General features: G+C 47.5%; 1 protein-coding gene across 2 annotated transcripts; it reads right to left on the reverse strand.

Moving 5' to 3' along the window:
- Positions 1–4,464: 4,464 nt before the first annotated feature.
- Copz1 (COPI coat complex subunit zeta 1) lies at positions 4,465–27,634 on the reverse strand. Of its 2 annotated transcripts, none has more exons than XM_028874405.2 (9): positions 27,529–27,634; positions 14,142–14,210; positions 12,414–12,495; positions 11,723–11,814; positions 9,308–9,363; positions 7,807–7,884; positions 7,600–7,651; positions 6,386–6,424; positions 4,465–5,610 (listed from the first exon to the last, which is right to left on the reverse strand). In XM_028874405.2, the coding sequence occupies exons 1-9, from the start codon at positions 27,544–27,546 to the stop codon at positions 5,563–5,565; spliced, it is 534 nt and encodes a 177-aa protein (XP_028730238.1). In that variant the 5' UTR covers positions 27,547–27,634; the 3' UTR covers positions 4,465–5,562. The 2 variants fall into 2 exon arrangements, with proteins under 2 accessions (XP_028730238.1, XP_028730237.1); XM_028874404.2 differs by lacking the exon at positions 4,465–5,610 and adding an exon at positions 5,693–5,839.
- Positions 27,635–27,879: the final 245 nt, after the last annotated feature.

The raw sequence follows: 27,879 nt of genomic DNA on the forward strand, positions 1-27,879 counted from the left end.
GGAAATGGGGTGGGGGTGGGGGCCATCTGCCTAAGGATCCACATGCTTTCTCCAGTCCTCAGCCCCTGGCCAGCAGCGTCTTTGCTCTAGGTTGGGGAGGTAGCAGACAAAGGATAGGGGCCATGACATAAGGGAGGTCTACAGAGAACTGGGGAAGTCACCCTGCCCCCACCCATACCCTGGGTGACATTGGCCTCAGCAAGGATGGCCACAGCACACATATGCACAGGCACCAACTTACTGCCCCCCTCCCTCGCCCCAGTGAGAGGAGGGAAAGAATAGGGTCTAGACTGGCCCTTTAAGAGCCACTTAGGGTCAGAAAGCCTGGCCTGCAGAGAGAGGAAGGAGCTGATGTCAGAAGACGGATGGGCAGCAAGATGGGGATTGATGCTAATGGGGGAGTTAAAGCTAAGTACCCAGACACTCAGAGGGCAAAACTGCAGATCTGTCTTCCTTATGCTCACCTCCCCCCAACACCAAGGCTGTAAATCTGCCTCCTCAATCGAGGGAAGGGGGAGTAAGGAAAAAAGACAGGATCTCCTCTCCCTTTTCCTGCCCCCTCCCAATTCTTTTGTTTTCTCCCGATCCATTACCCTTCCCAGTAAAATTTCCAACTTCTAGCATTTCATCAGAAATTAGACAATGATTGCTCCTTGTAGAGGAGTCTGAGAGCAGACCCCAAGTCTTCCCTCACCAGCACTGGATAGGAATGGGTTGCTGGTACTGAGGTGAAGGCTCACTGGTTCTTCCACCTTGCCCTTGCTTGAAGTTTACTCTAGTGTCTGTCCTTTGAAAACAGCAAGGTAAAGCAGAAAGCAGGGTGCTGCATTCCAGGGGCACCAAGACTTTGGAGGGGCCTCCAAGGGCAGGTAGTGGGAGACGTTCAGCATCCACCCACAGCAGAGACAGTCTGGTTTCTCGGAACCCCCTGCATCATACTCGCCTCTCCTCCAGCACATCCTGTCTGCTGACTAGACAATCTCAGGCCGACTGTTTGCTTCAAAGGCAGCTTTCCTCACTCTTTGAGTGCCATCTCAGGGAGGAAAGCCAGGAGATGGAGCTGGTACCCTAACCAGTCCTGCTGCCTCTTCTTCCAGCGGGGCTGTGCCTCCTGTCTTCCAATACCCCCATTTCCCTTCCTGCTGGTGATCCGACCGGCCTGCCATGTGAAGACCCTCTGTGTATTAGAAAGTAGTCCTCTGTACCACATCTGGCAGCCGCCTCCCTCATCTTTCTAACCAAAGAAACAACTGGAAGCCTGGTTCCTACTCAATATCCGTAGGAGAGTGACCCTGTGACATAAGTCTCATCTGTTTCCCTCTCAAATTTTCCTTTAGAGGCCAAAGACTGCCTCAGGGGCATCTTCTCTGCTTTCAGGGAAGATGAAGAGAGCAAGGCTAAGCAGGAGCCAGGAGAGCCCCGCTTTCCAGCTTCTTGTATCTCAGGGAGGTCAGCCCTTGCCTTCAGCTCTGCTCTCTGGCTGCTTCTCTACACTGGTAATAAATCCTGTCTTTGTCTCCCCTCTGACCCAGGCCCCAGGCAGGCTGAGGGTCAGAGTCTGGGGGAGGGGTTGCTGCAGAGGAGGGGGCCAGACAAGAAGAGGGGGAGGAGAAGACGGACAGGAGCAGCTGGTGGGCAGCCACAGGGTGTGCAGTGAGGGGATGGGGGCTTCTGATTATTCTGTGGATCCTGAACATTCCAGGAGGCTTGTATTCCAAGTGAGAAAGCCAGGGTTCCTGAGAAGATGTGGAAGTACCTTCAGAATGGTCCCTGGAGCATCAGGAATACTGGGACATGGTGAGGTGCCTCAAAGGAAGAGGCGACTAAAAGGATAATATTGTGGACACCATCCTTTTCAGCACCTCAGGCCCCTACATACATGTGTCATGTGCACATGTGCATATACATGATTTATGACCTGTCAGCATACAGCAGCCCAGGAGAGCCAGCCTGCCCCCTCCTGCCCCACCCCCAGCCTTCTCTTGCTGGGTCCCTCCTGTCTCCACCTCTGTTCTTTTTCTCTGCTCTAGCCGTGCCTGCGTCCTTTGTATAGGTTTTCACTCACTTCTCTCTGCCTCTGCCTTCACTGCTTCACTTTTCTTCTGCCCTCCCCCCCTTCCCTTACTTCCTTGGACTCTCCACGTGTACAGTCTCTGACATTCTCATCCTCCTGCCTCAGTTCCACCATGAACCCTGCTGCAACCCAGCAGAGACCTTTGGATGTTAGGCTACAAGGATGGATGGGAGGAAAACAGGTTTTACATGGGTCCCTGGTTTAGTGGGATCCTGGTGGGTTCTGCTATGGCCAGGAAGTAGAGGACGGGGTGCCTGGGAGGTGAGCAGAGAGAGAAGTGCCACGTTGAAAAGGACCTAGGGAGACCCAGGAAGACACCAAAGAAAGAAGGACAAGGGCTTGGAGTTCCTGAGTGTTTGGGGTCAATGCCTCTAGGGTTAGATGAGACCCAACCAGACATGTGAAACTTTGATATCCACGACACAGCCCCAGTCAGTCTCTGGTCTACCCAGGAACTTCTCAGAGGCCCCCGGACCTCTGCATCTAGTTCTGGAATGCTGGTCCCATTCTGTTAGACTACTCCACTCCTGTCCTCCCTGTTGAGAATGACATCAGCTCTGGCTGCCACCGTCCTCAGTCCTGCTGCTGATTTCTCTCCCAGGGGTGCAGCAAGGGTGTCACCCTTCACCCACCCATTCCTTCTTCAGTCAGAGAGGGAGCCAGAGCTCCCCCAGCCCAGGGCCCCGCAGCCCAAAGTGGGAGGAGGCTTCCTGGTCTTGGTTGGAAAAGAGGGGAGCATGGGCACCAGGAGAGAGAGAGAGAGAGAGAGAGAGAGAGAGAGAGAGAGAGAGAGAGAGAGAGGAGGGAGGGAGAGGCCTGAAGGGGCACTTGAGGAGGAGACTGCCGCAGTAAATCACTCTGTGGGGGGCTCCCTCTGCCTGAGCTCAGTGGGGTGGGAAAAGAGACAGTGGGGCAGGACAGCATGGGGAATCGCCACATCTGGCAGGCAGGTGTCTGGCACTGTTCAGACTGTAGTCTCTTTCCCAGCCAAAGGGGGAAAAGGGAGGAGGGCCTCCTAGAATCCCCTGGGGAAGGGGGAAAGGTTCACAAACAGGAGGGGGAGGCAAACCAGACAGTCCAAGCCCTGCTGTGTCTGTTTTAGTCAGTGCTAAGGATGGGTTTGCAGAGTCCCAAAAGAAAACTGCTGGCCAAAGGTCTGGGTAGGCAGGGCACCAACATTTCAGTCCTGCTGGGAAACAGAAGGCTGAAGAAACAAGGTCAGAGAATTCGGGATTTGAGAACTGAACAGAAAGAACTACGTTCTCCATACTGTCTCTGCTCGTCAGCCCTCAACTGCGCAATAATCCTGCTCTCCCGAGCCAAGGGCTATATAGGGCCATGAGAAGCAGGTTAGGGGCTAAGGCTGGGCATCGCTCCTCACAGATCAGACAGCCGAAGATAGAGGGCATCATAGCTCTTTCCCCACCAGTGCAGGGACCAAGCTGGGCTGGTCCAGTATACAGCTTTCTATATGCTTAGGGGGATCTTGGGCCCAGGTGCTTCACAGCTGCTAAGCCCAAGTTCCAGGTTTTCACAGAGAAAGGACCGTTCAAGCCATAGGCTTCATGCCCTGCAGAGGCTCTTCCCATTTTGCCTCCTTCTTCCTTCTCTTATCCTTGTCGGTCTAGGATTTGCAGGCCCATGTCGGAACAGCAGAGGTGACTGAGGAGACCCTTCAAATCTCAGTGGAAAGGAGGAGTCCCCACACTGCCCCCTCCTTAAAATCCTGCAGAGGAAGGGGGAAAGAAAACCAAAGCATTCTCCTGTCGCCGCAGCAACCATAAAACCCCCAGCTAAATCCATCTTGTGAGCTCACCGCCCCATTAAGATGCAGGGCCAGGCTCTACGCCAGCCCAGCCACATTCATTTGTGCGAATAAAGGTGGAGGAGGGGGAGGGGAGCAGGCTCTGGAGGGACGGGGAAATGGCGAGAAGAGGTTATTTACACCACCGTCCTGACCTTCTGGAGCAGCGCTGGCTCCGATAAATAACCCGCTCAGCGCCGTTTCGGAGGAATGGGAGGTGCGGGAAGGGAGCAGGGGCTGGAGGGGAGCCCCCTCCTCGAGCCCCCACGCAGGTGCGCGTCTCCGGGTTACTAATGGCTGAGGCGGGAGCAGGCAGCTGGCTTTGGGGGTGTGTGGGGGAGAACTCAGTTCCCTGAGTCTCCCACTGAGAAAATACCATCCCCACCCCAACCCTGGCGCCAATTTCCAGGCGAGGGGACCAAGAGATGCCAAGGAGGCAAACAGCCCCGTAAATTAGGGGTAGGGGGGAGTGCTGGGGAGTCTCTGAGGTAGGAAGGAAGAAATATTATAAGAAGAGGTGGGGCGGGGGGCTGGAGGAACAGGAATAGATGCCAAAAAAGGGAGGAACAGAACCATCACACAAAGGCAGTTTGGAAGATTCACTTTATTCCTCTGACGCACAGTAGCGTACAAGGTGGACTTCGTTGACTCCGTTTCTTGCAGAGGCCACCTCCAGAATGCCCACTTCAGCCAATTCAGGGGGCAGAACGCTTGCTCGGGAATGTTTTTCTAAGACATTTTTCACTGCGATGTGGGGTCAAGGGGCAACATGACACCCAAGAATGGGAATCCAAGCCCTAGAGGAAAGGTACTGCACCAGACCCTCCGCTTCCGGGGAAGGCTGAGGCAGAGGGAGAGAGCTCAACAGCAGACTGCAGAACCAAGGCGGGGGAATGTGAGTGGAGGAGCTGAGAAGGAACATGGCAAGGCCCCAGCCATTAAGGCCCTTTCCTTCCCCAGTTCTGTGTAGAAACTCTTCTGGACACTACAGTGGTTTTAGTTCCAAGGTCTGGCTTTGCTCCAGGGTACCAGAGGCCACACCAGGCAAAGATCTCACAGGTGATACAGGCAGAGAGGTGTGGTACAGACCTAGAGTAGGATGTTCTCATGTGCAGGCACAGCAGCTTTGAGACTGAAGGCCAGATCATGGCAGAGACTGCACTGCATAAGCTCCGACAGCATTTAAATCACCGTTCCTCTGCAGCTCTGTCCCCTTCCCATAAGCTGCTCCCAATCTCTTCCAAGGCAGAGGACAGGGCAGCAGGAAGGGGAGAAGCTGCTGAGGCACGACACTCCACACCCACTTGTGCTGAAGGAAGGAGTCCTCCCCTGTGCTGGACGTATGGGCTGCGGGGATGAGGGCCTTTAAGGCACAGGGAGGAAAACACTCAGCACATTCTTTCTCCTGCTTTGATCTGAAGTACAGCCATAGAAAAGGGCCAAGAAACCAAAAAGAGAACGTGGGGGTGGGAGGACCAGTGCAGTAGGAAGAGGGTGTTTCCCCTGCCTCATTCAAATCTGCCCTTGAGAGGGAAGGAAGAGGGGGACGACCCCAGAAAGGATAGAGGTGCAAGGGTCCATTGTGATTCTCCACGATGACCCAAGAGCATCTGTTGGGGGCCTGCATAAGAAGTCACAGCAGATGTGGGGTTTTGAGGGGCAAGGAACTGGGCATGGAATATCTTCACCGAAGGAGGGACCACTTGATCTGTTCTTTTGCTGACTGTAGCACCTGCAGAGACAAAGGCAGCACTGACGAAGGTTTGCAAGCCACAGGGTGTGAGCAGGCTGAGGCTCTCCTTCCCCACACTTGCCTTCCCTCTCCTTAGAAGAACTGGGGATAGAAAATCCCAAGGGTGGAAGAATAGGAGGAAGCTCTCTAAAGCCCTAGAGGATTGTCAGTTTGGGAAATTCCCCCCGAATTCAAATCCACTGGGGGGATGAAGAGAGAAGAGGTATACCTGGGAGGAAAGAAAAAAAAAAGCTGGGGGTTATTGGACACAGTTATAAGGAGGGGATTTACACACCCGGATGGTGAGGATTCCTACTGGGCAAACCCAGAACCACTCCCTTGCAGGCCCCCAGGTCAGGCAGACAGTCTATCTGCAGTCAAGGTAGAAGGATGGATCTGCAAAGCCTGCACATTCCAGAATATGCAATTCCAGCTCAGCCCTCATTTGAATAATAAGAGAAAGAGGAGTGTGTGCTCACTGGCACACAGACCATCTGCTTAAGGCAAGCCTCTGCTGGGGAATAAATCACTGACTGAGGTATCTGGCAGGGAAGGTTTGAAGGGTACAGAGAGCGGCTGACAGTCATGATCTCAGTGAAAGGGGCCGAGTGGGGCCGAGGACACTGTTCAATGAGTCTCAGTGCTCTGGAATATGAGGGAGCCAGGGAACCTCACTGAGTGTGAGGTCTCAATCCAGACTTGGCAGGTTGGAGGTTCCTGTTAGTCTCTGTAGTAACCCTGTCCATATGGAGAGGAGGAATGAAAAAAGTCATACCTGAGACACGGTCTGCTCTGTAAGGGGGACGTCTTCACCCTGTACACAGAGATAAGCACTTAGACTGCAGCCCAATAAAGGAATAAGTGTTCCTTTAAAATGAAGCAAAGGCAAATGCCCTAAACTTCTCAGCCTCTTCTTCTAAAGACTGAGCCACAATTTTACTTGGCCAGAGGGACTGTGAACACAAAAGGGTCATTTTATCCATCCTCCACTTTAAGGCAGGACAGTCGACTTCTTAAAAGATTTATTTCATTCCAAGTAATCAGCAGGATATCTGATCCTTACCTCCCTCAACTCTGGGGTGGGGGACCTGATTCCCTAGTCAGAGAAGACCTTCCCTGAATATCAATATGGGGAGGGGGGAATGGAGGGAGCCAGGGGTAGTTTAATGGATCCCGCAAGGCCTGATGGGTAACGACGGCATGTTAATTTGAAGAAATAAACTGCTGCAACAGCAGCCTGAGAAGGGGAAGGGGGGGAGCCGGTGGGGGGGACCCTCTCTCTTGCCACATAGAGACATATGTTAGAGGAGAAGATTAAACTATGCAAATGGAGCCCATGGCAGTTAAGGGAGAAGACTTCCCATTACCCAGCACTGGCAGCCTTCACTCTGTGGAGGTCAGAGCTGGGACATTCTGGGAACTGGAAGCGCTGCTCTGTTCAGACAGCTTTGCACCATACAATTTACAGGTGGATTCTCTACACTCACTGTCATATCCCTGAGCAAACACAAAGCTTCCCACAAGTAACTCAAAGACCCCCCTTCCTGGTGCCACTAGCACCAAGGAGGGTTGAGGTGCTGGCAAATAAGTACTTCCTGAGAGTTCCATCCGACTACGACAGGAAAGACACTCCAATGCCTCTGATGACTGGATCCATTTTCAAAGAAGCAACAAGCCAACCTCAAGTTCCTTTATAGTTTCAGAACCATGAAATTAAGGTTTCTTTTCTTCTTTGTTCATTCAATATGTTTACATTAAAGTGCCCATTCTGTGTAAAAACCATATAAAATTCTAGATGCCACATTAGAAACATAAACAAGTTCCTCTGCTTCTCTGGTACACTGAGATGGAAAGGCCAGGAGAAGGAGCCATGCAAGTGAGAGGATAGGAGAAGATAGGATGTATTTATGAGCTGGAGCCTCAGCTACACTGAGCAGGACTGGCTTGGGAGGACCTGTGGAGAAATGGGCGTTGCACATTCCTGCTTACCCTCAAAGCCACCCGGTGTACCACTTGCTGGGGGTCGCTCTCTAGGATCACCCTACAAATACAAAGAAGATCATTGCTCGCTTGTCCTGTTCCAAAGGACCAACTTACTGTGAGGTCAGAATCACTGGCTGGTCAACCCACTTGACTTGGAACAGGGAAAGTAACCTCCCCTCCCCACTCCAAATCCAGACAGTGTAGAGAACTCACCCTCCATCTACAATTTCATCCACAGCCAAGAAGAGCCCCTCCATATTCTCCAGCAGAGCTCGCTTTTCTACATTTTTCCTGAATCCCCAAAAAAAGAGAAAAATCAGGTTGTGTGTGAAAGGAATCCTGGGCCACTGTCTGAACAGGAGATCCTAAGCTAGGCCAATAACTGTCCCACACTAAGAAGTGAGTAAGGTAAAGAGCCCTTGAGCTATAGTGATCAGAATGTCAAGAAAGGACTTTCAATGGCCAACTTCTGATTCCTAGGCTGATTATCCAGAGTGTGGCTGCTAGTGAAGCTGCTTGTAAAATAAACAACAACAAAAAATACAGCTTACAATCTGGAGTTGGTGATGGTGGAAGGTGGGAGGGGTGGAAGGCAAATCCTATCTGCACTCAAGCTCTGACAAACTTCTGAAGTCTCTCTGCTTCTTCCCCCTCCCCCCAGGTCTGTTCAAGCCCTAAAACAAAGGCCAAAGAGAGGCTAGAACAGTCTGGGGCTGCATCCACCAGCCACAGATCCAGTGGTTTGTGCATGTGGCCTGTCACATCCGTCAGTATGACTCTTTTCTCTAGATTACCCGAAATGAAGTCTATTCATTCACCTGGCTGGGAAATAAATCATCCCCCTTCCTGAGGAAACCTGAGCCTTTGGCCTGCTGGTTTGTGGGCTGAGAGTGCCTGCTGTTCTACTCCGGATGGATTTCTAAAATGCGTTCACTTAGGAGCTGCAGTGGGTAAAGTTCAGAGCCTTGAATGTTTTCAGAGAAAGTACCTTATGTTTTCCCTTGCTCATGTGCACGGGAACAGAGGACGACTGGGGAGGTGAAGAGAGCAAAGAGCACAGTGGACCCATTCTATGTTCAGGGGAAGACTATAAAGGCTAGCAATGGAAATGGGTAATGCTTCCTCCATTCCCAAGGTAGGGATGTGTCACCTGGGACACTTCCCTTGTCCTCCCCCACCTTCAGCTGCAGAGGACAAAGCCTAGGAAGGCACCTGGGGGCTCAGAGCACTGTCAATCACTGGACACGACAAGAGTAGACACAGACTGCCACGGTGCACGTTTTGTACTCTCAGCTACTCCAGAGGCTGAAGCAGGGGATTATACGCTCAAGGGCTGCCCGGGTTACAGAGTTCTAAAACAGCTTAGTAAGACCATGTCTTAAATTAAAAGAAAAACACAATAAAAGGTTTGGGTGAGTAGCTCGGTAGTAGAACAGCTGCCTACCCTTGGCTTCAATCATCAGGACAGCCAAAGGAGGGACAGAAAAGGTACGGAGTATTCATCCTTAGGGACTCCCCTTCGTCCCTTAGTAAGAGAATTATTCCACATGAGGACCATGCTCTCCACTACCCCCCTCAGTGAGTTAGCCACAAATAGCAGCCCAGTTTCTTACACTGAACTAACTCCCTGGTGTGGCTCTGATTTCCCACAAATTCCTGGCCCTGAGGGATAAGTACTTTTTTTTCCAAATTTAAACGGAGAATGTCAGCTCACCTCAGCATCTGGCTCAAGGAGTCAAAGAGGCAATTCAGAACAGCCATAAGCATCAACTGTTGAGAAAGGAGACAGAAGGTTCAAGGCCCTAAAACTGATAACCCAAAACAAAACCTCCACTTTATTCCTCAGCCAGTGCACCGGCTTTCACACATGCCCAGAGACGTAACATGAAGTGCAAACACAACAGCAAGAGAACTCGGAGAAGTTAATTCTGCTAAACAATCCCACAAGTGGTTTCTTTTCTTTTCTTTCTTTCTTTTTTTCTGAGATAGGGTTTCTTTGTATAGTCTTGGCTGTCCTGGAACTAGCTCTGTAGACCAAGCTGGCCTCCAACTTACAGAGATCTGCCTGCCTGCTGGGATTAAAGATATGCTCTAGCACCGTCCAGCTAAGTGGAGGTTTTTTTTTTAAGGCTGACACAGTCCTCAATGTATCTTAGTCCTCTGAGTGTTTGATTTTTATTAATTAAAGATTTATTTTTATTTGTGTGTGTATGTGCTACATGTGTGCAGGTACCCAGAGGCCAGAAGAGGACATTGGATTCCCCTGGAGCAGGAGTTACAGGGGGTTGTGAGCTGCCCAACAGGGATGCAGGGAACCAAACTCAAGCACACCGAGAGAACAGCGAGCAATCTAGCACCACGCAGTCTCTCCAGCTGTGAGGTTTTTGTCTTTTGTGTCTCACATTGCTTAGGTTGGTCTTCAACTAGCTATATAACTGAGGATGATCCTGAACTCCTGACTATACTTCCCAAGTGCTGGGATAACAGGTGTGCACTGCCATGCCTTTCTGCCTCTATGTCTCTTTAAAACTTGGCTAATGTATGTGCATGTCTGTCTGCATCTCTGTGTATCACATGTATGACGTGCCCAAAGAGGCCAGAAGAAGGCACTGGATCCCCTGGGACTGGAGTCATTGACAGTTTGTGAGCTGCCATGTGGGTGCTGGGAATCACACCCAAGTGCTCTGGAAGAACAGCCAGTGCTCTTAACAGCTGAGCCATCTCCAGCCCCTACTTCTATGTCTTTACCAAGCTACCTGATGGATTAGTAAAGAGAGAAATCATTAACCAAGCAGAAGCTGAGGCCAGAGGAGGTTGGCAGAAGGTCCTTTTTAAAAAGTTATTTACTTATTCATATTTTATGTATGAGTACTGCTCTGCATGTATACCTGCATGTCAGAAGAGAGCATCAGATCCTATTCTAGATGGTTGTGAGCCGCCACCATGTGGTTGCTGGGAATTGAACTCAGGACTCTGGAAGAGCAGCCAATGTTCTTAACTGTTGAGCCATCTCTCCAGGGCCCCGCCCCCAATCCTGAGGTCCTTTTTAAAAATGGTACTAGGGATCAAATCCAAGACTTCAAATTTGCTAAGCACACATTTCACTTAGTTAAGCTGCATCTCCAGCCCCAGCTTGGGTTCTTGAGTCAGAACTAGGCTTGAATCTCAGCTGACTGACTCTACATGTGTTACCCTGAGAGAATTAATGGGCTGAATTTCATGAAACAGCCACTTTTGTAGTTTGACAAAAGCCAAATACAAGTAATTTTATATGGTTCTTTGTGTTTTGGATTCCTTGTTGGCAAAACAAAAACAGTAATGCCTCCAACCCACAGAAGTGCTGCCAAGCTCAAACAATGTACTCCACAGAGCACATGCACAGCAGTGAGAGCTCAGCAGGACCTGGTCTCTCAATCTCTTAACTGGGATGGAAAATTATCTGGTGGCTTATTTACCTGTCTACTCTCCCAGAAGTTACTACCACCTGAAAGAAACAGTTTTTCCTGCATACAGGAAGGTTAGGATTACACTCACAGCCCCACTTACACAGTGAGACTTCATCAGTGACCCCTTCACACTGTATGGCTTCACCGTGAACTAGAGTACACACACCCTTGACCACCTCAGAAATCTACCTTTAAACAACACCGTGGGAACTTGGCATACTGGCTCATATCTGTAATCTCATCATTGGAGAGGCTAAGACAGGAGGATTGCTGTGAGTGTGAAACCAGCCTGAGCTACAGTGTGACACTGTCTCAACACCAAACAAACAAAATCTAAAACACCACTGTGTAGGAAAGGATACCAAAAACAATTCTAATTGGATATGGTGACTCATGCCTGTAATCCCAGCACCTGGAAAATAGATGTAATTTGAAAACAGCCTGTGTTACACAGTAAGATCCTGCCCCTTAAAAAAAAAAAAAAAGACCTGGGGAAAACTTCCTTTCTGACTGATTCTTTGGCTGGGCCATTTTGTAAACCTGACAGGGATCTCTAAGGACTTCTTTACGACCTTGCCAGACATCAGAAGAATGTGGCTCTACAAAGCCCAAAACCCACGGCTGTGTCCCATCTATGGTTTCAGAAATGACATCAGAGGTAGCAAATGTGCAGGGATTCTCACCTCATTTTCATAGGAGCTGCCAATCACATAGAAATAGAGATCGATGCTACTTTTATAGACCACTGTCAGCCCTTCCAACAGGGCAATTTCACCTTGGGGAAGAAAGCAGAAACCGAACGGTGAGAGAAGAGGAGGCAGAACAGGCTTCTCATGAATTCCTGGGGACAGCTGTGTGGGTCAAGGAAAGGCCAACTGTAGTGACCCCAAGCACTAAAGCCATCCATTGTTTAGGGGGTGGCAGAAGGGACACAGGAACTCCAGGAGTCTAAATGTACGCTCTCTACACCCCCCCCCACCCCCCACCCCCCCACCCCCCGCCCCTGCACCTACTCCCCTCCCTGTGTTTGAGGCAGGATACCAGCGGAGGTAAAATGCAGAGCGGTCACCTTTACCGGCTTCCATTTACCTGCCCTAATGGCTGCGGTACAATGAGCAGAGCTGCAGTTAAATTTGTCAAGTGAGGCTCATAAATCCAGGGACTAGACAGGTAGCTAACAGCCAAGCTTCCAGCACGGTATTCCCGTGTGAGGTACACTCACCTCCCCATTACATTTCTGAAGAGTTTATTATATGAGGGGAGGAGGGAAAAAGAAAGGGGAGGCCGAGTCATTTTATCCTTTTCTGTAGTTCTGCTGACACCCCCTTCCCTGGTTCCCCCCAACACAGGGAATAGTGAAGGAGAATGACCTACTATCTGTCCGATGGGTCTTGTTGAAAATGTTCTTCTCAAAGGCCTTTTGCTCCTTGACACTGGGGTAGGTGTCGTCATAGTACTACTCGGAGGGAAAGGAGACAGGGCTGGGTCACCACAGCTGTGAGCCCAGAATGATTAGTGACTGTCCTACTCTGGGGTCTTGTATACCTCTCCTTCAAGGCATGGGGGGGGGGGAATGCTAAGATAGAAAAGAAAAGACTACCGAGGCAGGGAATGGGAGTGAGTGATGGAAGGAAGGAAGAAAAAGGGAAAAAGAAGAAAGTAAGACAGAGAAAAGAAAGTGCTTGCTGCCAAGCCTCACAACCTGAGTTTGATCTCTAGAACCCACAAGGTAGAAGGAGAGAGCCAACTTCTGGAAGTTGTTCTCTGGCCTTCTCTGACAAGCACGCACACACACACACCACGAAATAAATGTTGAAAAAAAGGAAAGGGCTGTGCTGTAATCAACCCTCAGTCCTACATGCCATTTCTACGACTCTGAAGGCAGAGACCTACCAGCTGTCCTAAGGACACTTCCACCACATGCTTCCTAGGAGCTGCCCTTGTCAGGGACAGTGCTGGAGAAATAAGCAACATTAGATGCAGAGATGCTTCCTCAGACTCCCCTCACTGCAGGAAGACCAGTCCCTTTTTTTTTGGGGGGGGGGGGTTGTTTTTTCAGACAGGGTTTCTCTGTGTAGCTCTGGCTGTCCTAGAACTTGCTTTGTAGATCAGGGTGGCCTTGAACTCTCTGCCTTCTGAGTGCCCAAGTGTTAGGATTAAAGTTGTGGGGCACCATAGCATGGCTGAAAGACCACTCTTTTATTGAGCAGTGGAGAAAGGCCATATAAATCTCTTCCACAGCGAGGCAAGTCTCTGCCCTGTTCTCCTGTACATCTTGGCTCTTCCTGCCAGCTGAGAGAAGGGGGCAGTCGAGCGCTTCACTGAGCCCACTCCCAAGCACTCTTAGCAAGGGGGTGGAGATGAGGCTGCTAAATCGCCTGCTCTTTAGGGGCTAATCCGTCGCAGTCAGCTGAAGACCTATGACAGGTCTGGCATTTAGTAACTGGATAACTGTTTCCAAAGGTGTCCTGCATAGTTACATCCAATTACAGGGAGGAACAGCTGGTGAATTCTAACTAATCTCCACCTGCTGAGTGATTTATGCTCTGCTCACCCAGAGTTAATACACCAGGGACAGAAGATATTTCTACAGGAGGGGGAGAATGAAGGAGAGGGGTGTCCTTTCTCCTCTCAATCCATCCAAAGTTAGTAACACCTCACTGGGGCATGCAGCCTGGTGAAGACCACAAACCTAGGGCTACAAGTCAGAAACTGGAAGTTTTTCCCTGGAAAAACTCAGGCTGAGTGATAAGGTGAGAGACAGGAACAGAGGGGCAGAAGGGACAGTCAGGACAGATGGAACAGACACAGACAGGCAGCTTCTAAAACTGATAGCGTTTTGTTTTGGAACTAAGGTTCTAAAGTTCTTCCCTGCTCTGATGAGGATGAGAGAGGAAGTTGAAGGTCTGAGCACAGCAGAAAGAAAGCACTCTAAGGAAGAGAAGATTGCCAACTTGGATTTATCTGGAGTAGTCAAGTTAGGATGAAGAATTCTCAAAATCAGCATATTCCTGAAGAATTTGAGTTAGTAAGGCCAATCCCAACATTTAAATCTCCAACGTCTCTGTCCTGCTCCTAAATTAATATGAAAGGAAATCTCACCTTAGCAAAGAGTCGGTCTCCATCATTGTCCAGAATCAGGATGGCCTTGACAGTGTACAGGGAGGGCTCCTGAAGAAACATGAACACACCTTCAGTTTTGAGGGCTCTCCCACTACTAACAAGCCTAATACCTTCCTTCCCTGGTCCCACTGGGCTGCAAAGAGTCACACAGGGTCTGTGTGTGTCCCCTACTGCAGCAAGGTTAGGTCTAATACCTCCCCCTGAGAATAACCAAGTGGAGGATGAACTGAACTGAGGGAGGAAAGCTTCAATAAAGGGATCCAAAGCAGACTCAGAGAAACAGTCTCAGACTCATAGGCCTTTATCAGGTAGGTCACGCTGCTATTCCAGGTCCTAAGGCCAAGTCATTTTCCAAATCACCCATCCTCCCTGGCCTCCTGGACACAGGTGGGCATGGAATGTGACCATGCTAATGAATGAGCACTACTCATTTGAAAGAAGGCTGTGTACTTAGAAGTCACTGTAATCCCAAAGCAGAGGCTTAAAGCAAGCCACTCTAAGCTGTCCAAACACAGAAGAGAAGGAAAGCATTGTATACACACATGTGAATGCATGAGCACATAAACACACACCAGTTCCCCAAGACAGACACCATCCAAAAACTCACATATGAAACCTTTCCTCTACTATATATGAACCATTATCGCTTAATCTGCTAGGATAAGAATCAACCTGAATCTTAAGTGTGGCAAACAGAAAAATATTTGAGAAGTCAAGGGTCTGGGAGTTTTCTTTCACTACCAATGGAACTAGGGGCTTAGGGGTGGGGCTCAGTGCTACAGTGCTGTTTAGTATGCAGGGAATCCTGGGATTAATCTCTAGCCACTCCCCTACAAAACAGAACAAATCCCAGAATAAAACAGAATTGCTGACACTGGCTCACAAAGGCATCACAGCCTCCGCTGTAACAGTTATACTCAACACCTCTCTTCAATTGCAAACAGATGACTTGGGAAAAGCTGTTTTATTAAGTCTGGTGTTCTCTGTCCTCATAACTTTCAGAAGGGAAAAGTGAGAGAAGCTGGCATTGTGTACAGAAGGCCTCTGTTGCTCACATTATTTGACGATCTCACCAATAAATACTTTCTGCTACTTCTTGTGCCAAGGCAAGATTCTGCTTTGCTTTTCTGGTCTTAGGAAACTCACCCCTCTTAAAAACAAATGCTTAACAAAGACACGAGGCATAAGAAAGAGTCATTGCCAGGGAGGTGACATAGCAGGGCGGACCCTAGGATGACTGTGGCTTATAATAAGTTTTGGTTTTACTCAATCACTGGGCAAGTTTCAGTGAAACATTTCACTATTAGGATAAGAATTTGCACTGTATCAGGCTGATAATAGAAAATAAAATAAAATAATAAAAATTAAAAAGGAAAGAAAGAGGAAAAAAAAAAAGAAAGAGTCACTGCAAAGGATGCAGAAACTGCAGCCCCACAGAGGTAAAGTGAGGCTCCAGAAGGGGAACTCCATGTAGAGAAGCAGCCCTAGCTCAAGAGAACTGGGGATTAACCCAGGCTTTCCTAGCTTCTATTTATTTTTATTATTACTATTATTTGAGATAGGGTCTCTCAATATGTAGCCCAGGCTGGCCTCAAACCCACAAGATTCATCTGCCTCTACCCCCTAAGTACCATCACTTACATTATTATTTTATGTGTATGGGTGTTTTGTCTACATGTATGTTTGTGTACCATTTGTATGGCTGGTGCCCTTCGAGGCCAGAAGAGGTCCTAAAACTGGGATTACAAATGCCTTGTGGGTGCTAGGAATTGAACCCTGGTCCTTTAGAGGAGAAGCCAGTGACTTTAGAGACAGAATCTTACTACGGAACCCTTGGCTGTCCTGGAACTCACTCTGTACACAAGGTTGTCCTTGAATTTACAGAGATCCGCCTGCCTTTGCCTCCCCAGTGCTGGTTTTGAGGTGTGTTCCACCATACCACCCAGTTTAAAAGCCAGTATGCTGTTTCTCTGTGTAGCCCTGGCTGTCCTGGAACTTTCTATGTAGACCAGGCTGGCCTCAAACTCAAGAGATTCGCCTGTCAATGCTTCTGAAGTTGTGATTAAAGATATGTGCTATCACTGCCCAGCAGAAGCCAGTACTCTTAACTGCTAACCTCTCCCTACAGCTCACTAATCCAGTCTTTTGAAAATGGGATAAGAGGGCTGGAGAGATGGCTCAGCAGTTAAGAGGACTGACTGTTCTTCCAGAGGACCAGGGTTCAATTCTCAGCATCCACATGGCAGCTCACAACTGTCTGTAACTCCAAGATCTAACACTATCACACAGACATACATGCAGGCAAACACCAATGTACATAAGAATAAAATAAATTAAAAGAAAAGAAAAGGGAATAAGAGCCTGGCAGTGGTGGCACACACCTTTAGTCCCAGAACTTGGAAGGCAGAGGCAGGCAGATCTCTGGGTTTGAGACCAGCTCTGGTCTACAGTGTGAGTTCCAGGACATCCAGTGCTGTTACACAGAGAAACCCATCTTGAAAAATCAAAAGAAAGAAAATGACCTAAGAAATGTAAGCTTTGTTTTCCCAACTTTTTTTTTTCTTTTTTCCTTTTTGTTTTTATGAGACAGAGTTTCTCTGTGTAACAGCCCTAGCTGTACTGGAACTTGCTCTGTAACCCAGGCTGGCCTTGAACTCAGAGATCTACCTGCCTCTGCCTCCCAAGTGCTGGGATTAAAGGCATGTGCCATCACCACTTGGCCTGACTTGAACTCTTAAAGATGGTAATTTTTTTTTTTTTTTTTTTTTTTTTTGGTTTTTCGAGACAGGGTTTCTCTGTGTAGCTTTGTGCCTTTCCTGGAACTCACTTGGTAGCCCAGGCTGGCCTCGAACTCACAAAGATCCGCCTGGCTCTGCCTCCTGAGTGCTGGAATTAAAGGCGTGCGCCACCACCGCCTGGCAGGATGGTAATTTTTGATGAGGCCATGTCTCAAAAGAAACAAACCAAACATTTATCAACCTCTGAGTTTTGTCCATCAGTTCATCTCAAGTATCCAGAGCAATTCCTGGCACATCCTGAACTCTCAGTATTTGTTTTAAATTGAGAATAAAGTTTAAAAAGAAATTTCTTAGTGTGATGATGTGCTAGAACTGGATTTTACAGTTAAGTGGATTTTGTAGTGAGACTATTTTGGGGTGACATTATCACCAACCCACCCTCTCTGACACACTGTTCTTGGAATAATGGACAAGAGCACCCCCTCTGCAAGTGGGGAACTGTGTGTCTGACAGAGGGAAGTCTTCGGCGTCTAGTCTAAAAAGCCACAAACAGTTGCTCTTCTAACTCCCAGCTCCACACAGAAAGACCAGCACACAGAGCAGGCTCTGTTCTATATAACTTGGGTTCTCAAGTACCAAAATCGAGCCCTCAATGGGAATGAGTTTCTTTAATGGATAAAAAGTCCCAATAAAAGGAAATGGTAATACCCTCCATCCACACTCACAGCAACCACAGAGGGCTAGCTGCCCACAAGTTGAAACTGGACCTTAATCTGGCATTAGTGACTGTTCTTGCAGCCAGAGTCTGGCATTCCAGGAAGAAATGGGAGCACACTCCCCCACCCCAGTGCATGCCAAAATCCTTAATGGCCATCTGCCAAGTAGGAGAGCCAATGTTCTTGTGGCCAACACTGTCTAAGCACCTAAACAGGCATGATGACAACTGAGAAACACAGCCCAGGGTTCTGCTCCTGGCTCTTTTCACTGGCTTCCTAGAAGATATGATCAAAGAAACCTCAAAGCAGAAGCACAGAGTCTTCTTGGGTAGGACAAAAGACAGGGTAAGGAAGGAGAGACCAGCTTTCAGGCACTAATGTTCTGGGAACAGAGGGAAGGCAGGACCAAAGTCTGACCATTTCAGATTTGCAGAGGAAGAGCCACAAGGAAAGCTGAGGGCTTAGGCAGGAGGAGGAATGCCACTTGAAAGCATCACTCTGCTGTAGTAGAGCCGGCTCTTACTTCTCCTGCCACCTCCTAACTCTAGCTGGGCCCTCGCACCCTATGGCCTTTATCTCTCAGGAGTGGGGAAGCCCGAGAGTTCCCTTCATGTCATAAAACCAGCCAGTTCAAAGGCTCCAGAAGCCATTATTGATAATGTAATTTCCCTCTAAGTTTTGCAAAGGGCACATTTATAAATAACTCCCAGATACTAAGAAATGATTCCTGGACAATGGACTAGGCTAATGCTGACTCTTGAAAAGGCCCTACGATCTTAGGACCATATTCAAAGGACTGAAAAGATCTATTCTTCCCTCTCGCTTCCCAAATGGGCAGCTGCTAGAAAGCTTTCGAGACAAAGTTCTGTGATGCACTGACTTTCAGAGCCACAGCCTGAGTGTATGACAGAACTTCACCTCAAATGCTAATAGTGCCTGGAAATGATGGATGGGGAGATTGGCTGTGGGAGGAGGAATAGCAAGGACAGATTTTCATGTCTGCTTTTATTATCAAGAAAACTAGAAAGCTGTCCTCTTCCTCAGGACAGCTGAAATGCTAAATGGAACTAGACTGCTGCAAATAGCTCTCTGATCTCAATTAGGGACTCTTGAAGCCTGGTGAAAATATCATGTCTCGGAGCCCCACTACCCACAATGGGAGGATTAGAGGGAAAAGAGTCCTTCCAAGTGCTGCCCTCTGTGGGCCTTCTCGCTGACTTGCAGCTTCCTCAGGATTATAGCCCAGGCAAATGGTGCTAGAAAGGCAGTGGTTTGGGGCCCAAGCTATTTGGGCAGAGTGTCTGCCTAAGGTATGCAAGAGATTGGGTGTTTAATTCACACACAAATCAAAACAAGCAAAACAAAACAAAACTCAAGAACAAAAACCCACCAAACTCTTTGTGTGTATTTTGTATTTTAAGTAAAACTAATAGAAATGGGTTCAGAAAAGAAAACATGGAAAGTGACAGTAGTGGCTGGCACATGCCTGTAGCCCTGGAATACAGGTGGTAGAAACAGGAGGATCAGAAGTTCAAGGTCATCCCCAGCTACTTAGCAAATTCTAGGACAGGCTGGGACAAATGACCTTGTCTCAAAACAAGTACAAACAAACTATGGAATTAAGTCTATTGACAATATATACAGTATTAGCCAGGGAATACTTGGGTAAGATCATTGTATTGACACCAAAAAGCTTGGAGCTTTTTTTTTTTTTTCTCTACCAAAAAGTGTAGAGCAGAGAAACAGAATATTTTAAAACTGTGACTATTTGATTCACTTAGGTGACAAAACCAAAAGACCTACGAATCAACAAGGGATAGCTCAGAGGTTAAGAGCATTTACTGCTACTGCAGAGGACCCAGGTTCAGTTCTCAGCTCCCAGTTCCAGGGGGTTCTGACACCCTCTTCTGGCCTCTGAAGGTATAGCATGCACATGGTGTTCATATATGCATGAAGAATAAACAATTGTACATATAAAATAAAATAAAACTTAAAAAAAATTCTGGTTGAGATTCTTGGAAAGTTCTGGGTTCCCTTGTCAGAAAGACATTCTTGGGGCCATAGCAAAATGGGGGTGCCTTGGCTTAGCAATGAATCTAACCAATTAAAAACTGTAACAAAGCTGGGCAGTGGGAGAGCACACCTTCAGTCCCAGCACTCAGGAGGCAGAGGCAGGCCAATCTCTGAGTTCAAGGCCAGCCTGGTCTGCTGAGTTAGTTCCAGCCAAGGCTACACAGAGAAACCTGTCTGAAAAAAACAAAAAACAACAGCAGCAACAAAAAGAAGAGCCTTCCTAGGAACTGGGACTGTGGCTCAGTTGTAGTGCTTGCCCAGCACACATGAAGCCCTGGGTTCAAGCCCCAGTGTTACATAAAACCAAACATGGTACCACAGTCTGTAATCCTAGTGCCGCTCAAGAGGTAGAGATAGGACGATCCCATCACAAGCTCAAGATCATCAGCTCTATAACAAGTTCACAAGTCTCTGCCTAAAAAATAAAATAAAATAACAAAATACAAGACCTGGGGTGACGGCTCTGGGGTGACGGCTCTGGGGTGAAAATACTTGTCATGCTAGCACGAGGACACGAGCTTGAGCCCTAGGAGCCATAAAAAAAATCCAGGTGCGGGCTGGAGAGATGGCTCAGAGGTTAAGAGCACTGGCTGCCCTTCCAGAGGTCCAGAGTTCAATTCCCAGCACCCACATGCTGGCTCACAACCATCTGTAATGAGATCTGGCTCCCTCTTCTGGCCTGAAGGGATATACTCAAGCAGAACACTGCATACATAATAAATAAATAAATAAATAAATAAATAAATAAATAAATAAATAAATAAATGGGGGGGGACGACAAAAACTGTCAATCCCAGCACTGGGTGGCAAAGATGAGAGGATCCCTTGGGTTTACTAGACAGCCAGCCTTGTCAAATCAAAAATAATAACAACCAGGTAGACAGCTGCTGAGGAGGAATGGCACCTGAGGTTAGCTCCTGGCCTCCTGTGCTCGCACCGCACGCACGCACGCACGCACGCACGCACGCACACCAATCTTCCCAGCCCATACAGATAGGAAACAGGCATGGGACAAAACTTCTGCCAATTAGAGGAGCTGAAGTCTAAATTCTGGATGACACATTAACTCAAGCTCCCCACCCACCCCCCCTTCTCTGAGACTCAGCTTCCTCAAAGAAGTGAAAGGCTGGACCTAGATCAGCTAAGGTTAATGCCTCTCTCTCTTTTTTTAAATTACAGCAGACCCTTGTGATGAGCTGATAAAAATCTATGGCCTTTGTTCCCATCAAAAAAACACACCACACGGTTATGACTTCAAGATGTTCATAGACTAGGTTTAGAATTAAATGATTTTTCCTCTGAAGATAAGATTTTTCAAAGAGCCTGGTTTGGTGGCATGTGTCTTTAGTCCCAAAGCTCAGGTGGCAGAGGGAGGCTGATCTCTGAAAATCTGAAGACAGATTAGTCTCCATAGTGAGTTCCAGGCCAGCCATAACTACATAGTGAGACCCTGTTCAAAAAAGCCAAAAAGAAAAAAAGGATATGAAGAGGAAAATTTGAGAAAATGAGTGATTTCCCTTCAACCAGTTAACAACTTCAATAAAAATATGTGGCCTTTATAAGTTAGAATAACCAAGAATCCCACACAGCCTGCAGGGAGAATAAGGATCATCAGCACTATGTATAACCCTCTAGTTTACAATGGCCAGCTTTGGGGACCAAACTGGACAAGTTAACCAAGCCTCAAGCTCTTTGGGAATGCAAAGTACCAGGTCTTTGCTTTTCTCTTTTAAAAGACTGATTTATTTTACATGTCTGAGTAACCACTGGAGTTAGAGAAGGCTATGATCTACTGTAGGTGCTGGGAACCACACCTGGGTTCTCTGTAAAAGCAACAAATGCTCTTAAGTGCTAAGTCATCTCTCCAGACTCCTAGGTATTTTCTGAAAGCTTAGAACACTTAGCTGCAGAAGACTCCACAGGGGTCACACAATTCCTAACTCTTCAGCCATTACCAAGGTAAAAGATTCACAAAAATGAGGTGGTACTGCTGAAAACCAGGTGAACAGAGCAAGCTGAAATCAGATGCACTCCTCAGCCAGGCCTGAGGGCTACATCAGAACATCTTACCACCTGATTTGGATAATTCGGAAGCCCACATTTACATTATTATTCAGTAAAGGAAAAAAAAAAATCAAATGAGGCTAGAGACATCTTTTGTTTTCTTTCCAGTGCTATCGATGGATGGAACCTAAGGCTGAGTGTATGTTAGGCAAGTATTACATCACTGTACTATATCCTTAGCCCTTGGATATTTGGTTTTGAGACAAGGTCTCAGTGTATAGCCTGGAATTTGCAATCCTCCAGCTAAGCCTCCCAAGTAATAGAAAAATGGGTATGTACCCACACCTGACTGGACAGAGACCCTAATGTCTTAATTTCTTTCTTTTTTCTTCCTCCCTCCCTTCCTTTCTTTTTCTTTCTTTCTTTCTTTCTTTCTTTTTTTTTTTTTTTTTTTGAGACAGGATTTCTCTGTTTAACTATCCTAGCTGGCCTGGAACTCTCTGTATACCAGGCTGACCTCGAATTCTCAGAGATCCGCCTACCTCTCCTGAGTGCTGAGATTAAAACGTGCACCACCACTACCTAGCCAACTCTTAATTTCTTAATGTGAATTTCACTTCTTTTTCAAGGCAGGATTTTACTACAGTTTTCAGCCTGGCCTCGAACTCTTAGACTTGGGATAGGAGTCCTTCTGCCTCAGCTTCCTTAGCGCTGGGAGTTACAGATCCATTTCTGGTGCATTCTTGGCCATAGTTTATATCATGATTAATCCTGCTGCCCTCTTCCAGCTGCTCCTGAGAAAGAGCTAAAAACTAGCTGAGCAGCCTCTGAGTTCTTTAGTCTAGTTACACAACAGAAAAGATGAAGCCAGGCTTGGTAGCACACACCCATAATTCCTGCATGCAGGGAGACAAGGCAAGAGGACCATAAATTGATGACAGCCTGGACTACATATTTAGGACCCCCCCACACACACACATATACACACAAAGGAGTTGAGGATAACTGGTTGACAGAACTTATTCAGACCAACTGGGTACAAATGGAGTCATGTATACTGATTGTGAGAAGGAGGGGGGGGGGAGACAGTAAAAGACAGACATTCTTTTCTTTATTTTGGGGGCGGGGGTGGGTCTCATATATTCCAGAATGGCTTCAAGTTCCTAGGTAGCTGAAGATGACCTTGACTTTCTGATCTTCCTGTTTCCATCTATGGAGTATTAAGATTACAGATGTGTACAGCCATGCCCAATTACAGGATGCTAGGTAAGCTTAACTCTACCAATTGAGCTACAGCCCTAGCACCAAGATAAGCTTTTATCTGCAGCACACGAATTAAGTTACACAAAAGGATTTCCTGAAGAAATGAAAGTGACAGAAGCCAGGCAATCTAAGGACAGAAGAAACCTAACAGCCTGCTGTGAGAGAAAACCACTCTGGCCAAAACTACACGAGACAAACTTGGAGGGCCCTCACCAACACTGGTATCTCCCAGGGCATCTTCATCAGCTGTGCTCCTTCTATTATTCCAGCACAAGTGGCTGCACAAGCACTGATGACACCTGTTCCACCCTTACTGTCCCCTCTGGCCCCTCTTTTCCTGACAATACTCTTCAATGTCAAGCCAAGTCATAATACTGGAATAAGAAACAGCAGCAAGATGAGAAAGAGCCTAACCTGCCTCGAGGCTCCCACACACAGCTAGGCAACTGCACTCACAATCTGCCTCCCAGGGAGGACCTGGCTTCTCCAGGGTCTGGTTTTCTTTATGTAGAGACCTCCTCCTCCCCTTCTGACCATGTGATGGTTCCCCTAGACCTTTGATATAATTTATACCTTGCCAGGGACCAACTCTTTCCCAACACTGTGAAGGGAGAGGGAAAAAAATATATAAATAAATATGTCGGAAATCTATAACGAGGTCTTCTTGGAGGGCAAGACATGGGGAGAGTTAGAAGCAGCGTCAATTACTCTTTGGGGGTTTTAGTTCAAGCCAAGGTCTGCTTCCAGCAATCAACCATTAAAACAAGCCGGCCAGAGTAACAGCACAGTTTATTCTGATCATTTAATTTGAAGTGTCAATAAATTAAACTTCAATCAATTAAACTAGGTGTGCAATAACCCAGATGGACACCCCGACACCAACATAATCACAATAAAAATTTTTATGGCTGCCAGGGACCTCACCGGGGGCAGTGCTGGCACTGCTCAAGCCCTGGCTGAGAAATATATCTCCACAGCGCAGGAACGAGGAGATTGCTTCTCCTAACGAAATGGAGGGGCCAGGCACCAGCGAGGACACAGCTGGGAGAGGGGCACAGGGGACTGCCAGGAACGAGATGGGAGTGCTTTGGGGGCTTAATGTAATTGATACCTTTGCCCAAAGCAGGGGGAGGGGGCATTTAGGCCAAGTACCTCTACTGTTAGTGCCAAAGGAATTTAACAAAAGCCCATTAAGATGATTCAGGAAGCAAAGGCCACTGAGACAATATCAACCTTTGAGTCACTGATGTGTCCCACAGCTTCCTCCTCCAGATACATGTACATTCTAGTGCACTTTAGATGGCCTGATATTTGAATGAGACATGGAAATCAGAATTTTGTCAGTTTTAGGATAAAATATTAAGGGGAGACAATGGATAGAACTGAAGTCTAACCTGTAAGACATTAGAAAAGTAGTGTCTTAATTAAAACCTGGAAATAGGAAGAGAAAAAAAAACATACGTACAAAAGTTTTAAGGATCTGAACTGCTATGGTAATTCAGCTTTGAGGGTGAAAAAAAGCGAAGGCCAAAGGAAAGCGTAAGTTATTAAGATTCCAGATTACAAATGGCGAATGGCGACCCGTTGATCCTTCTCCACTAACAACTGAGAAAAGGAGAGGCAGCAGAAGAGGAGGCCAAGGCCAGGCCAGGCCGGAAACCCACAGACAGAGGACTGACGGAAGATCACACAAATCCGATTACCAGCTAAGGCCGGAATGCTTTTTTTTTTTCAAGATTTATTTTATGTGTATGGCTGCTTTTGCCTGCTTATGTGTGTATCACCTGCATGCCTGAAGCCCAAGGTCAGAAAAAGGTGTATATATGTGTATACACACACACACACACACACACACACACACACACACACACACACACACACACGAGATTTTAGGGTTTTTGTTTGCTTGTCTTTCTTTTTGGTTTTTTAAGACAGGGTTTCTTTGTGTAGACCAGGCTGGTCTTGAACTCACAGAGATCTACTTGCCTCTGCCTCCCAAGTGCTGGTAGTAAAGTCAGGAGCTACAAACCCCAGCTACCTGTACGTATTTTATCTTCAACAAAATTTTATACAACTGATCACTGAAGGGAAATTCTGTACACTGAAGAAGTGTAAGAACCTACAGAAACATCAGAGAGAAGCTTGGGGAGGCTAGATTACATATTCAAGCCCAGCCCTAGCTACATAATCAGACTGTCTCAAAAAACAGAGATTTGTTCTGGGAACAAAGAAACCAAAATGGAGTGGAGTTTTGGTGCCTACCGTGCTTCACTGAAAAGAACGCCAGTGGCAAAGACTCGGTGTAGTTTTAAAAGTAGAGGTAAAGGGTGTCCAAGCAAGTTAGTTAGCAAGGATCTGTTCCTGCATGCAGCAGGCCAGTTCAGCTGAAAGTGGAAGAAAGAGGAAGAAGCAGGCTAAGAGAGATCATACAGTACAGGAGGGACAGAGGAGGAAGAGAAATGACAGAGATTATCCTGCATGACTTCAATCCTCCCAGTGCTAGGGGCCAAGTATAGGGCCTTTAAAGCCAGCTAGACCATGTGCTCTTACCATTGCACTACACCCAGTCCAACAGAACCAACCACAAAAGGGATGCTCAATTATCACCTTCCTCACTCTTTTGTTTATTTTTGTTTTCAAGACGGGGTAGCCCTGGCTGTCCTGGAACTTGCTCTGTAGTCTAGGCCAGCCTTGAACTCTGCCTCTGCCTCCTGAGCGCTGAGATCAAAGGCATGCACCACCACTGCCTGGCACCTTCCTGATTCTTTAAGCTGGTTCCACTAATTAATTTTGGGTGTTGTTTGTTTTGTTTTTCGAAATAGGGTTTCTATATGTAACAGTCCTGGCTACTCCGGAACTCACTCTAGACCAGGCTAGCCTCGAACTCTGCCTCCAGAGTGCTGGCATTAAAGTCATGCACTCGCCACCACCATCCGGCTAATTTTTGTTTTACGAGACAAGATCTTACTCTGTAGCCCAGGCTGGCCTCAAACTAGCAGCAATATGGCCTCAGCCTCCTGAGAGCTGGGGTTATAGGTGTGAGCCACCACACCTGACTAAAAACGTTAAAAATGTCCAAGGAAACCAATTCCACAGACTTTATCTACATGTTATCAGATTTGAAAAATTTGTTAACTGACTTGTATAGTAAGTACTTGAAACTACCCAAAGATAGTGAGCATTTTGCTCCAACTTGTCCAACTCATATGAGAATAATGACATTTGAAAGAAGGGAAGTAAGAAGGTATAGACAGATGGGTCAGTAGTTAAAGTGTTTGCCATACAAATATGAAAATCAGAGTTCAAATCCCCACATAAATGCCAGGTAGGCATGGTGGTCTGCCTTGGCTATGTGAAAAAGTTGATTCCAGTATGACCTACAAACCCTCACTCAAAAAACTAAAACAAGTTGTCGTGGTGGCACATACCTTTTAATCCCAGACCTTGTGAGGTAGAGGTAAGCAAATCTCTGAATTTGAGGCCTACCTGGTCTACATAGTAAGTTCCAGGATAGCTGGGGCTCGGGGAGGGAGACCCTATCTCAAAAAACAGAAAAAAGAAGAAAAAAAAATTATATATATATATATACTTTTTTATCTTTTAAAAAAGAGAGAAGGTAAACTTGTTTCTCTTTTACTGACAGGGTTTGACATGTATATATATAAGGAATCTAAAGGAAAACAGAAGCCAAGGAAGACTCTGGAAACAACCCTGGAATCCAACCCAAGGAAAGAAGTTGGAAGTTAAATTCCTACACTAACACACAGACAGACAGGCAGACTCACACATCTCCAAACTGCCCACCAGTGCACTGGAAAGCAATGCCCTGGTCCTGTTCTAAAGTGGTAGTGTTTTGTTTGAACAACCAGAAAGGATCAACGGACTAGAGAGATAATACACTCCTGTAGCCACTATAATTCTCCTGTAACCAGAGGAAGAAGTCTAACAACGGACCCTACAGTATGAGTTCCTAAAGTCTGAAGGAGGAGGGAAAAGGAGGGCGGAATAAGGAGTCAGGGAAAATATTCCAGAATCTATACTAGCTCTACTAGGTGTTCCAGAACTTGGACGGAGTGCTGATTCTCAATCATGACAGAATTATATGCTAAGAATTAACAAGAAATCGAAAACATGAAGAATGTGACATAGAATTACCAATGGATAATCGAATTCTGACCACCACAAGGAGTATCTGAGGGTGACAAAACACGTCTATTCTGTTGTTGCAACTTGGGGGGAGTAAGATGGTGTGGGGAAATTCAAGCAGGTGTGATCCACCATGCTAACCATCCGGGAGAACCTGAAGGACCCCCAGCCAGCACACTCAGAACTGTCCTAAGGACCCTGCACGCGTCTTCAACTGTGCCACCGACGCTGCTCTCTGCCCGGAAAGGCTTCCTACTCAGAACCGCAGCTCTAGGTCCCGTGTAGGCCACACTCGCACTCCTCGGACAGCGGGAGCTTCGGCCCCCGAGGCCTGCCTGAACTCCCCTCTCCCGGCCCCAGCTGCTAAACCCCGCCTCCCGGACCCTCCGGACACCACCGCGGCGCCACCGGCCCTCCAGCTCCTACCAAGATCAGTGCCTCCATCTTGACCGCAGCTGCTGCCGACGTGGAGGCGCACAAGCGGCGTCACCGCTGATTGGCTCCGAGTCTTCACTCGGCCCCGCCCCAGGAAAGCAACATTGGATAAGGCGTCGCTCACTGACCAGTCAGCGTAGTCGCTCGTGTTACGGAAGCGAACTGTCCAGCCAGAAAGAGCGGGTATTTGATTGTCACCCGGAATATTCAATGAAAGGCCAAAACCTCACCACTGAAGGGGCGGGAGGGTCATTGGGGGCGGAGTTGTTTCCATGGGGAACGGAGGAAGCGAGTGTTACTTTGCGATTGGTAGGAGGAGACCACGTGATCTCGCCAGCAACT

Source organism: Peromyscus leucopus, chromosome 20 (assembly GCF_004664715.2).
Source record: "Peromyscus leucopus breed LL Stock chromosome 20, UCI_PerLeu_2.1, whole genome shotgun sequence".
NCBI lineage: Eukaryota > Metazoa > Chordata > Mammalia > Rodentia > Cricetidae > Peromyscus > Peromyscus leucopus.

Excerpts from the sequence above, each read along its gene's own strand:
- Copz1 (XM_028874404.2), bottom strand. Across the intron at positions 9,364-11,722 it reads GCAGCTCCTATGAAAATGAG|TTGATGCTTATGGCTGTTCT; the intron begins GTGAGAATCCCT and ends CTTTCTCAACAG. Across the intron at positions 7,652-7,806 it reads GATGAAATTGTAGATGGAGG|GGTGATCCTAGAGAGCGACC; the intron begins GTGAGTTCTCTA and ends TTGTATTTGTAG.